The following is a 16338-nucleotide window of genomic DNA, read 5'->3' on the forward strand; positions in this document are numbered from 1 at the left end:
CTATCACTGGCTGCCTGGGAGAAGAGACTGACCCTCACCTAGCCCACAATCTCCTTAAGTGCCCAACATTGTACCCCGTATTCCCCTCAGCGCTCCCGCCCTTCCCGCCCGGCTTTCCCTCAGCGCTGCCCCCGCTCCGCCCTTTCCGCCCGCCCCGAGCTCTCCCCTCAGCGCGCACGCGCCCTGCCCGCCCTCCCCAACGCCCGCCCGAGCGCGGCGGATTCAAACCGGGGCTCCACCCGGGCCGCGGCAACCGCGTCCGAGCGCCCTCCAACCCGGCCGAGCGCCCTCCAACCCGGCCGAGCGCCCTCCAGCCCCGGCCCAGCGCCCTCCAGCCCCGGCCGAACGCCCTCCTCCTCCTCCTGAGGGAGTGGAACAGGGACAAAGGCCGGGCAGCAACAGCGCTGGGCCTGGTGAAACCTGAGGAGAACCGGGCGCTGCCGCCGGGCGCAGGGGTGAGCTCGATCCTCTCAGGGCATCCCGATCCGCCTCGGAGGGCCCTGGTTCCACGCAGGTGCGGAGGGTGGGGGAGGCGGCAGGTCTCTAAGAACGGGTTTAATAAGCGCGGTAGTTGATAGTATTTTAAGCCAAAAGCGAAATAAAGGCGTTTTAAAAGTTTCCAAGTGTGAGCTATCGGAGGGAGCTGTGTGAGCGCTCAGGGCCGCAGTGTTAAATGCGGGTGTTTGTCACATTGCATAATTTTTTCTTTTAATCAATTCCTGTCTATAATAGAGTTAACGACTCTATTATTATAGACAATATAGTAATCGATATGTAATGCTCTTTTTGATGCTTCCAGACTTCATTAATAACTCTGCTAACACTTTTTTTTTTTTGCTTAATTGTTTTTAAAAAAAACACACCTTCTAAAACATTAATCATCTGATGTAGTCTCCCTGAGAAAATCTTCTAAAACTGTCTCATATAATCCAGGTGTTTCTTGGTTTTTGCAGTAAACTCCAATTTCTTTTTTATTGCACACTTATGTAATAAGGATGCTCCCAGTCTCATGAGGAACCGCTGCACAGATATCACAATGCATTTATCTCCAAAGTTCTGGGAAAATTATTGTCTTGTCTAGTGCCACTTTATGCTTCCTTTCCTGCTTTCAATTTAGACAAAAAATAACTACTCCATTTACTATTTCATTTATGTTCCCTTTGCTTCTGTGAAAGATCTGTGTCTTTCTAAAAATTCTGCTTTTGTAGGCAATGTTTGTGACTCGGGTCTGTGTTAAATTCCTACCTTCATTTTTGTTCCCCCTCAGTGTGATGATGAAGGATATGGCATCCTCAAGCCTGGAAGATTTGTGCCTCCACATCAATATGAAGATTTCAAATATTAAAAAGTGTCTCCTATTGAGAGACATAGGTAAACAAGAGCTACAGTGGGGTTTGGCTTGCACTTCACTCCAGGAAAGACACCGAGGGGCTGGAGCTGGGAAGGGGCTGGAGCCGGGAAGGGGCTGGAGCCCCAGGAGAGGCTGAGGGAGCTGGGCAGGGGCTGAGCCTGGAGCAAAGGAGGCTCAGGGGGGCCCTTGTGGCTCTGCACAGCTCCTGACAGGAGGGGACAGCCGGGGGGGTCAGGCTGTGCTCCCAGGGAACAGGGACAGGAGGAGAGGGAACGGCCTCAGGCTGGGCCAGGGGAGGGACAGGGTGGACACCAGCAGGAATCTCCCCATGGAAGGGGAGGTCAGGAATCCACCCAGGGAGGTGGTGGAATCCCGATCCCTGAAGGGATTTCAAAGCCATGTGGCTGTGACACTTGGGACACAGGTTAATGGTGGCCTTGACAGTGCTCTGTGGGACAGGGTCTTAGAGGGCTTTTCCAAGCTAAGTGATTCCATGAACTCTGTTGGCTGTGTGGAGTACAAGGCTGACAGTTTGTCTTGCTGCTTCTCCTGGATGGATACAGTGGCTGAGGAGCAGGGAGTTAGATCATCACGGCTTGTGAAGGGGAGGAATATTGGATTTTGGTTTTTTGTTGGAGACTTTGTAGCTAAATGTTCTCTCCTTTACAGGTAAGGATGATTCCCGCAAGCCTGTGCTCAATAAAATACAGAATGAGGTGATCCTTGTACATGATCTCCTGAATAAAATGGAAAATGAAGTTAAACAGCAAGAAAAACTGAAAGATTCACTCAAAGTAATCCTTTTCTTTTTCCTGTTCATAAAATACTGAAAGATTCAAAGAAATCTTTGATACGTATGTCACTTTTTTTCCTAGATTCTTAGTGATGTTTGGATGCATGTGCTTACAAGAGAAACTGGGGCTTGGAACAGGCTTGCTGGTGGTTTGTCAAGCAGTTCTCCAGAACAACGAACATTAAAAATTGTATTTTTCAAGGCTTGTACATAGAATCATAGAATTGTAGAATGGTTTGAATCTGAAGGAACCTTAAAGCTCATCCCATCCCACCCCCTGCCATGTGCAGGGACACCTTCCACTGTCCCAGGCTGCTCCAAGCCCCATCCAGCCTGGCCCTGGGCACTGCCAGGGATCCAGGGGCAGCCCCAGCTGCTCTGGGCACCCTGGGCCAGGGCCTGCCCACCCTCCCAGGGAAGAATTTATTCTTAATATCTAATCTAAGTCTACCTTCCTTCATCCTAAGGACATCAAAATCATGTCTTTGTCACTGGCCTTGAAAGCATGTCTTTATCATAATAGATACGGTGATCTAAAATGCAATTCTATTTATGCATCTTTGCAATAGCTGCACAAAGTATTCAATTAGAATATTTGTCTGCTTTTCTACTGTATGTTTGCAGTGCTTTTGTTAAGTCTTTTGTGGAAATGTTGTTTGGGGAATGGAGGTGAGTTTACCACAGTATCTCGTCTTCACCACCACCATTCCCCAACCAGACCTTGCTCAGGATGTATTGCTAAAGTTCCTTTTGCCTGCTCAAATTTCTCTGACATTCGGAGGGCAAGGACAGACACTCCTTCCTTTGTATCTTTACTCGTTTTCCTGGGGAAATTATGGAATAAGGAGGTAAGATGATGGGGAGAAATAAAAGGCACCTCTTAGAAAAGCTGAAAATTAATTTACTGTTGCCCTAATTTTACTTGCTTGATATTGGTGGGATGAGATTTCTGATATAGTCTGATATCAATTTCAGGAGATGCAGAAGGCTGCTGAGAGAGATCAGGAGGAAGCACAGCACCTCCTTGAGCACATTCCACGCTATCTGCCTGAGCCCCAGAGCCGGTATGTGGTGCCTGAGCCCAGGGGATTTGGGCTGCTCCTGGCACTGTCCAGCTGCAGCGCTGTACAGCTGTGCTCCTTTCACTCTGCATTAACTGGGGAACTTCGGGAGCCAAAGTTGTTGTGTCTGTTGATTCTGGAGCTGGCTCTTGTCCAGGCTTGTGCTAGCACCCCAGCAAATCTGTCAGGTCAAGTCTATAAAATCCCAGGTTGTTCCAATGGGAGCTTCCAGGGTTAGGTGTGATGTAGTAGAAAGAAAGTCCTTCTCTGAGTCTGGGCATCCCTTCCTTTAGAAACACAAACACATCACTTTTGTAACTGCAGTGCCTACTCATTAAAGGGCTAGTGACCCAAATGCTGGGTCACTCAAACTGAAGTTCACCACTGCCCTTCTAAATACATTTAAAAACCAAAAATCCTCTAACTCAGTTGTCGTTCTGCTGGACTTTGAATTGTGTTTGTGGTAGTTTTGTTCTCTTTTCCCTACAGCAATCCTGCATTTATTTCAGCTAGCTATGACATCCCCTTGCCTTGGAGAGAGCTGTGGTAAGAAGCTTTTCAGAGTCAAGTAGCCCAAGTATGTGAAAATGACAAGTACATGAATTAACTGTTTTAACAGAACTAACGTTTCTTAATTAACAGAATTAATGTTACTTGAAAAGCTTCTAAGACATTTCAACTCTGAGTTTGTCATCTCTTTCTCCATCCTGTTGGAGCTGCTTTCTTTTATGGAGCGTTGTTAGTGTGTGTCAGGTGGGGTCACTTGCAGAGTGACCCTCATTATCTGGGGACCCCAGAGTTTCTTTCCCACCTCGTAGCCTGTCAGAAGGCAGGGCATTAGTTTGAACTCAGTGCTTCCAGTATGTGCCCTGAATTAACCAGCTTCACTTGGTCTGGATCCTCATGCCAGAGAAACCTGTCTCAAAACGTGACAGACCCATTCCAGCAAAGTAAAAGGTTAAATGTGTGGAAAGAGGGCTCTAAAAGAGAAAAATGAATGGTAATTTTTGTTGGTGTGTAGCAGTATGGTCGTTGGTGTAGGTATTGTATTGAAATTGTTCTTAGCTGGTGAAGGGATGACTATTCTTGTTCTCACCCTTTAGAGATGAACCCCTCAGTTTAGGAAACAGCCTCTCAAAATGTCTCCTGGGGTGATGTGTTCCTTTTCAATTTAGATGTTGCTTTTTTTTGTGTGTGTGTGTAAAAATTGAAGGTTTTCAGAAATTACCACTTGGGTTCTGCCTTTCTGCCATAACTTACTTTCTTATTGTGGGAAATCCTTTGTCTTAACTTTGTGTTAGCTCCTGGAAATTGTTTAGGTGTAAAGGAGGCTTGTTCAGTAATTGTGCCACCTCTGACACCAAAAGATTCTTTGGGATGTTGGTTTCCCTTACAGTCTTGTCCTGCTTGTGATTAGGAAGTTAATTGTGATATGACTTTAGCCAGTTCTTCCCTTTCTAGAGAGAACCAGAGTATGTAAAACCAACCAAGCTTTTCTGATAATTTTCTACAGATTGTGCTGGGCCAGCTCACAGCTGCTGTTCTGTCCGTGTCAGTTTGTTGCTGGTTTTTCTTGAGTAATGATACATTGTGTGATGATGCCATTTGTCAAAACACACTTTCTTCTTTTTTCCCCGTTTTGTCACTTCTTGATATTCACTCTTCTGTGCAGTGGAGGGTCAAGGAAGTGTAAGAAGGGACATAATTGTTCAAAACCCACTGTATCAGTGTAAATATGTTTTCAGGCCTCTTCCCCAAACCTTCCTTTCCTGGCCCCCTCCTTTTCTGTTCCCGGATGTGTGGGGCTGTGAATATTAATGCTGAGTGATTTTTGTGAGATAATGCAGAAAGCAGAGGAGCACTTGAATGCTGGTGAGACAGGCCTTGAAGTCCCTGGGAAAATGAAAACACCCACACAGAGAAACTCAGCGATTTATGGCTTTAGCTATTGTTTCTCTCCTTGGGTTTTCTGTTCTTGTTTACCAGAGGAATCTCACTGAAATAAAAAGCAAGTTCAATATCTCTCAAGATCTTTGTATCCCCTGTGTTTGTTGAGATTCAGTTTCTCATTCCACCAGAGCCAGATTTTGTAAACAAGCATAAGTATTTCCTTTTCATGGTTCAGGTCAGTGGTGAACTGTGTCTGTACCACCTCACTGCAGCAGTGCAGGGCTAAAGGAGTGGGTGGGAACACAAAGGAAGGGTGCTTGGATATTGGAATCATCTAGAAAAGGTTTGTTGCAGTGTGATAGGCAGCAGGAAACTGCAGCGTGGGAGGAATGAAGTTTCAAGATGTGAACTTGCTTGCCTTGGTTCTTGTGTTTATCCTTTCACTCCAAACCCACCTCCCCCACCACCACCCAAAATGCACCCCCCTCTCCTGTCCCTCCAGTTTGCTGACATTCCCTGCTAGCTGCAGGGTGCCAGGATTTGTTCTGTTGTTGTTGTTGTTCAGATACAAACAGATGTTCTCCAGATGACGACATCTGCGGTAGTTTGGCTGCAGATGTGCTGGTATCAGACGGGCTCTGTGCTGTGTCCCAGTGCAAAGCAGAGCTGCTCCCAGCCCCTTGCCAGCGAGCAGGCGGTGTGGGAGCCCAGCAGGTGGCACTCACTGTCCTCTCCTGTTCCTCGGGGAGCACAGCAGTGGCACCTCAAATCCTGCCCCTGGCGGGGACAGATGGGGCATGCCCTGCCATTCACTGCCCTGGGACCCCATGTGCAGTAACGATCTCTTGTGGGACGGTCAGATCCAAGCAGAGGATTATTTCCTTGTCCAGGTCAGCTCTGTACTGCTTTATGTAATTCTGTATGTCCATGTTCTGACAACAGTGGATTTGGCCATATGCATCACTTTTGCTGTCCTGCTCAGGAGCAGCTGGGTGGCTGCCAAATCCCTTGGGGTTTGAGGCTCTAAGCTGAGGGTTTAGAGGAAGGATGAATTTATAAAAATAATGTTCTAATAATCAGGAATAAATCAGGGAATTCTTTGACCTTTTGGATCTTGCCTAAAAATTTTTTTAAAGTGTCTGCTAGGTGGTGTAGAATTTCTTTGCTTCAAAAGTTTAATGGATGAGACAGGCTTCCCAAGATTTGAATCTGTTTCAAAGAACTATGAAATATTTCAAATCTGCAGTTAAGGCTGCAGCTCTGGGCTGTGTTTTATCTGATAAAAAGCCAGGCCTTGCATTGTGTGAAATGTAATGGTACATTGAATTCTGAGCTGTGCCATGCTGCACTTGGACTGCTTCCAGCTCACCTGCTAGCAGCCTCTATAGCACAGAAACCAAGAGCTGTGCTGAAGTCAGCTGAAGGATATGATTTGAAACAGAGTAGGCTTGCTTTTCTGATGTTTCTTTTGTGAAATATCACTAATTGTGTTCATCCAGCCTAGCAGGCTGGAACTTAGGTCTGTGACTAAGCAGTGTAGCGGAATTCTCCTTCCTACTTACCTGCTGTTTGTGCACTGAATATTCCTTCATTTTACAGCTTTTATGTCGTGCCAACTGTGAAACACAAAGGACAAACAAAGGCTGTAGAACCCAACCCTGAGAAGAAACCTGCAAAAGAGAAAAAAGTCATTAAAGAAGCAGCATTAATAACCACAGAGGAGTTTGAAAGTGTTCCTGCGTAAGTAAGCGCAGCTTCCCTTGTACCCTGGCATATCAGTTTGGGTGGCACACATAGGTTTGGGAGAGTGACCTCCTGCAGAACTGGGACTGACAGAGATTAAATATTTCATGGGGTGAAACATGACAACGGCCTCAAATGGTTTAAGTGCATTGCTAGCAAACCTGAAAATTGAATTAATTAATTGGGCCCCTCTTTATGCTGGTATCGGGAAGATGAAAACTGATCAGTTAAAACCCAAACCTCTTATCTCAAAAGTCACTGTAATTGTATGGACAGAGATTTATTAGCTAACAGGTGAATCCTCATCTTGTTTTGAGAACTGTCATTAAAAAAAGAGCCATCATCTCATAACATGGAGGGTTTGTTTACATATAGAAAGAAAAACAGTGATAAGTGCTGGTTTTATTTGACCCAAATACTGGTTTCTGGAAACCTCAAGTCTTGACTTAGCAATCTGTTTTGAGACAGGAAAAGGAATCAGACTTGTTAAAAGCAAAAAAAACCACTTTGCACTAAAATTCCCAAACTTCTGGAATAGAAAGCTGTGGGTGTTTTCCCCTAACATCAGGACCCGATTAATATCCTTGTCTGAAGTCTGATATATAGGAATAACTTCTTAAAGGGCATTTGGGTGGCATGGGTAAATGCTTCTGCAAGAAGAAGAAATTTCTCTTGATGCCTAAGGCTAAATTGTTATTGAGATTCTAGATTTACTGTGTTCCCTGACAATACCTGTTTCAGTAAGAAATATGGTTTTGAGTCTGTACTTTACTTAAGGCTTTCCAATAATTTTTATCTATAGCCTTCAGAATTTTCAGGTGAGTAATGCCCATTTTCTTCCTTATCCTGAACACTGAGCTAATGATAAAGGACTTCTTAGAAGAGCATGCACCTGGTATTTTTATTCTGCAGAAGATGTCAGGTATTTTGTGGATTTACTCCCTTGGGTAGTTCTCTCCTGATAAAATTATGAGAGGATAAAGCCAGAGCCTAGGAATTTTTGGCCTTTATTTCTGCTGTGGTAAGAAAAATAGACACAGACCATTCCAGACAAATATTGTTTTAACTTCCAGTTAAGGCTATGATCTTCCACACCACAAGACAGGTGGAAAGACACTTGGGGGCATGGCTTAGTGGTGGCCTTGGCCATGCAGGGGGAGAGCTTGGGCTCCATGATCTCAGAGGGCTTTTCCCTCTTAAAGGAGTTTATGATAACCCTTGAAAGTGGAAGGTTTTCCTCTGCTGTTCATGGGTGTGGAGGATGGGGACAAAGGCCAGATGATCCTCTTCCTATCCATCACAGATTCACAAAACCACAGAATAAGCTGAGCTGGAGGGCAGCCCTTGTGGAAATGTTGCAGCTGTGTTGGAAGGTACCCGTTATGGAAAGGTTGCAGCTTAGACTGTGCTGGTAGAGCTCTAGAAATAATTTAATTTTATTCAGATGGGAGAAGCATGTTTGTTCTGTGGAGGAAAATTTACATGAATTTACATAGATCTATTAATCTACCAGTATTTCTGTTGCCTGGCAATGTTGTAGTACAAGATTGAGGGAGTACTTGCAATTTCACATACTGATTGACCAAATCTAAGCAGCAAGTACTTGTAATACAAATTCTCTTACACTGAATGTATTCTCTTGGAAGAATGAGAATTTGGTTCAGGGCCCATTTCTTCAGGTGAGCACTGGAGGTGGGGGGTGGTCACTGAAAAATTGAGGCTGTTTTCACTTGCTTTATGCTGAACATGAAGGAAAATCTATTCCTAACACCCTCAGGCCACTAAAAGGGACACAGGCTTCAGTGACTTCATAGTCCTAGGACTGGGCAGCTGGCATTTAGCAAAGGTATACGCTGTGTTAAGGGGCAGATGTGGAGCACCCTGATCAAACAGAGCACTTTGCACAATAAAAAACCTGCAAATTATCTTACCCTTCAAATCTGTTGCAGGAAGGTGCTTTTTGGAGGAAGATAAAGGACATTTCACAGTACCTGTCTTTGTTAACTTTTGACTTTGAGGCAGAGGAAAATGTTTGCTTTATTCTGTGTCTACCATTCTTACTCCTTTCTAAAAATGTTAGAAAAAATCTCTGAAAGCATTTTAGATTCTGTGCATTCATTATAACTCTCAAGTCTCAAAAGATGGTGGCTTGGGAGAATACATGGTTATTTTAGCCCAACCGTTTTTGAGAGAGCAAGGGTGGCCATTACAAGCTTTATCTCTTTTAGAGTGGCATATATGTGTTATATTGATGTTATTCTTTTCTCTGAGGAACACGGCACTGTGCTCTGGTTTTCATACCTATAGAAAAAATGCTTTGAAAAAGGGCTTCTGTGGATTAAAAAAAGAAACTGACTGGATCTTTTTTAGAAGAGTTTTGAATTTTGCTGCATTTGGAATAGTGAAGCAGATTTTAAAGTTATTTTAAATCTAAATTAAATGCCTGAATTTGGAGCTTCTCAACTTTGTATTTTTATATTAGCGTACATATGGACTGAAATAAATGTCAGCATTAACGGGTTTGCCAGCCATGGTTGGGTAGAAACATGAGAGGGCTGTGGGACAGCTGGAGTTTTTATGATCCTTAGTTACGCACAGAATAAAAATTCCATTTGGTTTTGACAGGGTTTAATTTCAGATTAAAGCATCTTGGATGCCCGAGGGCCTCTCAAAGAACATTTGTGTTTAGGTTTAGGCAACCCAGTCGTGCCTCTCTGTTTCAGTTTCAGGAGGAGCTGAGGTGCTGCCTGGGCTTTATGAAGTGCGTTCACTGTCTGTGTGTTGACGGTGGGAGCACAGGCACTTAAATAAAGGCGTTTCCTACCTCTGGGCCGAGCCTTCCTCGCTCCCCTGCGGCGCAGGGCGGCAGAGGGAGCAATAAGCAGCAGTTAATGCGCGCAGGCAGAGCCCTGCTGTGCTCACAGGCTGTGCTCCTGCCGCGGCTGCATGGCCGGGGGGTAGCGCTGCTCTATCACTGGGCACAGTAGAGCGTTTTTACAGCTACGGCACGGCTGCGCCCCCAACGCTGAATTAAGCGAGGTGTCAATAAAGTGGAAAGCTGGTTGCAAGTAACTTAGTGGCTAATAAGTTTCAAACTCGGTTTGGAGGCAGAGCAATTGCTTTGGATTCAGTTTTACACACCTCGCCGGCCTGTCTGCCTGGCAGGGACTGGCTGCTGTTGAAATCTACAGCACTTATTTTGAGTTGGCAATTGCAGAATGTCTGTCTGAATTCTGGTTTGGAATACTGAACTTGTAATTGATTATCTACTTCTGCTTTGAATTCGTTGTGTGTTCTCCAAAGATTGAGCCTGTCTGCTCAGATTAAAACGAGGGAGGAGCTTGCTGTTCATTGATCTTTTCAGTCTTGCTGTCCCACAGCTTTTGGCCACCTGCTCTACTGACCTAGAGCATTCATTCTCAAAATGAATTGTGACACTTGTGTAATTCCTCAGGTCTGCAAACCCATACTGAACAAAACACAAACAGCCAGGTTGGGTTTGTCGTAGCAACTGAATGCAGGCCACAGGACAATGCAGGTTGCATGGCTGGCCCGGCCTTTACTGCCGTTTTTGTGGGGGGGAAGGAAGGTTGTGTTGTATTTAGCTTAATGCTTGTCATTTGAGTTTCAGATTTCATTTTTATATAATGGTTTCTCAGTGTGCAGCACAGTTCCTTTTCCTTGAAGGCATGGCTTTACATCTATAAATACTGAATAGCCTTGCAAATTGTCCAATGTTCTAGTATTTCCACATCACTTTGTTCTTTATCTTCTGTGCTTCCTGTACCTCTAGGCTGTTATCAACAGACCTTATTCTTCCAGTACTAGTATTATGAAAAGCTCTGAGAGTTCAGAAATGGATGCTGGTGGTGCAGAACCTTATCTTCACAGCTCAGTAAGCTGCACAGCCAAATGCAGAAGGCAACACACGACTAGTAGCTCATCAAAAAACACCAAATAATCACAGAATCACTGGGCTGGAAGAGACCTTCAAGATCATCATGTCCAACCCATACCCTAACACCTCAACTAAACCATGGCACTTAGTGCCACATCAAAAAAAAAAAAAAAACCAACCCAAAAACAAAGCAAAAACCAACCAAACAGACATTAACAAACCAACAAACAAATTTTAAAAAGGGCCCATGGTGGGCACGGGGCTGCTTTGCTCCGGCCCCGCTCCACACCCGCTGCCGGATTGTTCAGTGCCCTGGCCAAACAATAAATGGCTGTGACATCAAACACAGCTCATTTCTGATGATAATATGAGCCAAGTTGTGCTCCTAGGCAGACATTTCATTTCATGATGTTTTCTGCAAAGTTGCTTTATTTTTCTGTGTTTAAGTGGTATGCTATAAAAGCAACCTTTATTCCATTTTGAAAAGCTTTTTACAGCTTAAGCACTGAACGCATTCTGCTTCTTAATTTAGCTTTCTAATATTTTATCTTTCTGGTTTAGGTTCTGTCATCGCCTTTTTACCTTCAGGATTGTTAAGCAATCAAGGAAATGAACAGAATTAACTACTAGATATATTCTTTAATACAAAACAGGAGAAACTACCTCTAACTAGGAATGGCTTCTTCAGTTAGGGCAGATGAAAGAGAAGAATAAACACAGAACTATGTGACTTTCTGGTTACTGATTCTTATTTTTATTTGTAGGTATTTGAAAGGCCGTATAACATACGATCAGATTAATGCGGTTGTTCAAGAGATTAACAAGGCCGTGGTGGGCAAGTACAAGATCTTGTATCAGCCTTTGAAGTCTATGAGTGCACCAGTCAGAAACCTCTACCACAGGTTCATAGAAGAAGAAACTAAGGATACAAAAGGTATTTTGTTTTTCCTTTGTTATTCCCAAACTCGTAACACTTGGATGTTGCAGCAGAAGTATAAAAATACTGGTCTTTTTTTCAGTATTTTTGACTGAAGAGTTTCCCATAGTTATTTGCTCACTTTTTGAATGTTTTCTTTGAAAAATACGTCCCTTTGATGGTGTGTCATGGCAGAAACTTTGAGTGCACAAAGATTTAGTTTGGAATCATTACAAGTTCTGGAAACTCTTAGTCTGATAACCAAACCATAGAAATGTGTTCTCAGGTGTTAAACTTGGTTGGACATGAACTATTAAAAATTTGTTCTGAAGCTGGGAAATCTGGCTAATTTATTGTGCTGCAGTGGCTTTGTGGAAGAGGTAAGTCTGTCTGATAATCTTAAGAAGTTTTCTCCTCTTAAAAGCATAGAGGGAATGAAAACCAAAATACCTTTCTTTCAGTTGAAAAGTAAGTTGCACTTACAGTCTATAGATTTTTCCAAAAACATGTGGCACAGTAAGTCTCTGATATAAAAATCTCCTTTTTGGCATGCCTTTCCTCTTGAGAACAAGTACATAATTATTCCTGGAGAGGCATACTGCACATGTCAAACTTGGGGATGTCCTTAGAATGCCCTCATGTTTCCAAGTTCAGGCATAAAGAGTGGAGCAAACTCTCTTCTGTCACACATAAAAAGAGCTGTGTCTGACAACACCGTGGTACCCACCTTCTGTTTTAGGCCTGGACACAATGCTAGAACTTCTGCCCTGAGCATTCACTGGGTACTCAGGAGTGCCCTGAACATAAACTGCAATTTTTTCTTCCTTCCTTCGGTTTTGTTGCTCTTCAAGGCTCTGGATATTATAGTGTTATGATAACATCAGTGACTTCTGGGTTCTAGATCCAGCTTTTCTATAGGGAGGGAATTCTAATCCGATGGACATGCTGGAACTTTGTTCTGAGACCTGTAAGATAAACACAGAATCACAGAATGGTTTGGATTGGAAATGGCCTTCAGTATTAGCCACTTCCACCCCTGCCATGGGCAGGGACACCTTCCACTGTCCCAGGCTGCTCCAAGCCCCATCCAGCCTGGCCTGGGACACTGCCAGGGATCCAGGGGCAGCCACAGCTGCTCTGGGCACCCTGGGCCAGGGCCTGCCCACCCTCCCAGCCAGCAACTCCTAATTGCCAAGAGCCCAAAATCCGTGCCTGCCCTCTGGCACTGGGAGCCATTGCCTGGCTGCTGTCCCTGCAGGCCTTGTCCCCAGTCCCTGGGCAGCTCTGCTGGAGCCCCTGGAGGCCCTGGCAGGGGCTCTGAGGTGTCCCTGGAGCCTTCTCTTGTGCAGCTGAGCAGCCCCAGCTGTGCCAGGCTGGCTCCAGAGCAGAGGGGCTCCAGCCCTGGCAGCAGCTCCATGGCCTCCTCTGCACTGGCTGCAGCAGCTCCAGCTCCTTCTCATGCTGCAGTCACAGGGCTGGACACAGGATTCCAGATGAGATCTCAGTTGCCATACAAAGGTCATTGTTTAAAGGTTTTTGTTATAATGGGTCTAAGCACAGAATGCAGCTAGGTAAATTCATTCTAATGCAGCTAGATAAATTCGTAGACTAGACTCACTTTTGGTTTGGGCTGTGATGGTTTGGCTTCTCTCTAAGCATGTTTTGCCTCAGTTGAACAGCAGCTTATATTAATCTGGATTTCTTAATATACTGGCTTCATGAATTTAATTTACAGCACATTTTTGGTGTCACTGTTCCTGTCCTTAGGACAGTAGTAAAGAGTTTGAGCCCACAGCTGTAGAAGAGAGGCTGAACACTAGAAGGGCCCTCCTGGGCCTGGAGTGATGCTCAGTCTGCACTGTGATCTACAGCAGTCTTGGCTGCAGTGAGGAAGCCATTCCAGCAACTTGAGAAAGCCACAGCTAGTCAGAGAATTTTCTGTCAGCTGTGGGCCTTAATTCTGAAAAACAGAGAATTTTCTGTCAGCTGTGGGCCTTAATTCTGAAAAACTGAAGTGCTTAATTGCTTTAAGTACCTGAGAGATGTTCTTTATTTCTTGTTTATTTTGAGAAGCTCAGTTAGGAAACTAGGACATTCAGCATCTGATAGAGCGAGTGTAGTTGTGTGGTAGATGGTTTTGTTTAGTTTTTTTTGTGATTAATCATTTAGAAAGCCAAGAGAAACGTCCTGGAAGGCTGTCAGATGGTTCTTATCTGGCCAGCACAAAATGATTAAATGTCTTTATCCATTCCATTTTTCAGGATGACGTTCTGCATTCATTGATTTGTTTGTTAAAATCTCTCCTGTGAGTGTCTCTCTGCTTAGGATTCCCACTGGTTCTCAGCCTGGGCCAATTGCCAGCTGACCTCTTCTCTGATTTCAAGATGAGAGAAGATGCTGCCTGGTTTATCGGGGTCACTTCCAGCCACTCAGGTGGTTCAGTGAGTTTAGCTGGTTGTTTAGCACGTGGACCAAACCACTGCCCTTCACCCAGCTCTGATTTCTTCACAAAAAAGATCCTGCTCTGCTGAATGTTGCCACTCTGGGTTGTGAGCAAATATAAGAAGGAATCTTGTTTTATCAAAATTCAGGGCGTTCTGATGCTCCCCCAGATGTAACAGAGTGCGAAGGCAGCAGGCAGGTTATGCCTGGCTTCCCAACACTGTTTGGGTGTGTTGGTGTCCCTGGAAATTGTAAATGGTCTCTATTTGAGACATTTTCTAATTTGAGCAGTAATGCAGCTCTTCTTTCTTTTCCTAGTAAACAAACTCCCTACTTCTCATCTGTATGTGGATTTGGTGGCGTTACAAGCTCTGAGATTCCAGCAGAGTTCCTCTCTGGGGAAATATCTCTAGATTTTGACAGTTATTGTCTCTGGAAGATTCTACTCCCTGTGAGACAAGTGTGTCACCAACTCTCATGAGAGGCCCAGGCTGTGAGAAAACATGATCTGTTATTTCTCAGCTCTGTCTGAGCAAGATTTTGGGGGACATTGCACTTACAAACATAATTCTTGGACCTCAGTTCTTTTCTGGCAGCATCTGGCAGCATCATTTTCCAGCTTGTATCAGCTATATCCCAGTGAAACTGGAAGGACTTAACAGGAGGAAGAGATGCTCCATTTTTTCTAAGATGTCACTGCCTCAGTGTTAAGGATAAAACAAGGAGGAAGAATGTGGTCTTCTTTTTCTAAACTGAAACACCCCTTCCCTTGTGTCCTCCTTCCCATTAGACTTGGAAGCGTGATACTACACATAATTCAGTAATGATTTAGGTTGGAAAAGGTCCTTAAGATCACAAATTCCAACTGCCAATCGAGCAGCATGTTCACCATGTCATCCAGGGGCACATTCACACAGTTTTTTGAACACTTCCAGAGATGTTAACTCCACCACTGCCCTGGGCAGCCTGAATTTTAATGACAATTTGCTTATAGAAGTAGTTAATCAACTGAAAGAAGGGGGGAGCTCTCAGTTTTGATGCAGGACTTCCCTGTGCCATTTTCTTGGAGACACAGGGACGATGCTGTTGCGAGTGATTAGTCTTTTCCTGGGATTTTCTTAAGTAATAATGGATCATTCTTTTCCAAATCTGATATAAGTCAAGGGAATGGTGGGCTGCATAGCTCTGATGCATGCAGGGCTCTGTCCTTATGGCAGAGATCTAATTCCAGAACGTGAGTGCCTGCTGGGAGACAGAGCTCATGGAGTGGGGCCTGTGGATGGTGCAGAGTGTCTGAACTTCAGGGAAGGCTGAAAATTCTCTTTCTTACGACAGGTTTTAAAAGTAGAACAAAGTTCCCAGTATAGTGTGAAGCCGTCCTACTGACTGTAGAATTATGAATTGTAGATTGTGGAATGATGAAGAAGAGGCTGTGCTGTCACTTGTGGAATGCTGAGGGTATCCCACAGCAGAGTAATTTCTGTAACAAAACCGCTGTCTGTTTTCCAGGAGCATTTTTTATTGTGGCGGATGATATCAAGGCCTTCACTCAGCTGAAATTGGACAAGAGGTTCCACAGCATCCTCAGCATCCTGAGGCACTGCCAGAGAGTGAGAGAGATTCGTGGCTCGGGGCTCATCCGCTACGTCATCTGCTAACAGCTCCCCGTGCCTGACCTGACACCCTGCCCTGCTCTCCAGGCAGCAGCAGGACAGACAGGCAGGGGTTTCCAGGCATCTGCCATAAATTAGGAGTGGCGTTCAAGTATTTGAGCTTTGCTTTGCGAAGTTAGGGGGAACTACAAACCCGAACCAGAAAGTCAGCTGGGCACATTTTCTGGTCAGTAAAAAAAGTAAAGTTCTCTTCATGTTAACCATGGTCCTTTGGTCCTTTTGTGTTTCTGAGTGGTTTTTTTTCTCTTTCTCTCAGAGAGTTTTTCTGCTGTTTGTTGCCTAAGAGATGAGAACAATGGGTATTTGAGACAAAAGATGTGGCAGGGGAGGGGGGGACTGTGGGGTGGGGAGGAAAAGGGGTGCAGTTTGCTACTGTCCCTTAGCTGCAGGGATTTCTATTGGGAAAGGCAGAGATGTGCCTGGGCTGGAGGTCAGGGGCTGGGCTTGGCCTTCAGTGCCCTTGGGATCAGAGGGGAGACAGGTGGGGTTTGGGGTTTCAGGTTTTGCTGCAGAGGGATTCACTGCTACTGTTCTGCACTGCTTCTCCTTAGCGTGAGTGAGTCTTTGCTTG

General features: G+C 44.7%; 1 protein-coding gene across 1 annotated transcript; it reads left to right on the forward strand.

Moving 5' to 3' along the window:
• The first annotated feature begins 212 nt into the window (after nucleotides 1-212).
• On the forward strand, nucleotides 213-16045 carry SKA1 (spindle and kinetochore associated complex subunit 1). Its single transcript, XM_077171404.1, has 7 exons — nucleotides 213-514; nucleotides 1268-1371; nucleotides 2021-2145; nucleotides 3120-3208; nucleotides 6695-6835; nucleotides 11501-11670; nucleotides 15604-16045. Exons 2-7 carry the CDS (start codon nucleotides 1272-1274, stop codon nucleotides 15750-15752), a joined length of 774 nt encoding a protein of 257 aa, XP_077027519.1. The 5' UTR covers nucleotides 213-514; nucleotides 1268-1271; the 3' UTR covers nucleotides 15753-16045.
• The last annotated feature ends 293 nt before the right edge of the window (nucleotides 16046-16338 follow it).

The sequence above is a fragment of the Agelaius phoeniceus genome, chromosome Z (assembly GCF_051311805.1).
Source record: "Agelaius phoeniceus isolate bAgePho1 chromosome Z, bAgePho1.hap1, whole genome shotgun sequence".
In the NCBI taxonomy this organism is placed as follows: domain Eukaryota; kingdom Metazoa; phylum Chordata; class Aves; order Passeriformes; family Icteridae; genus Agelaius; species Agelaius phoeniceus.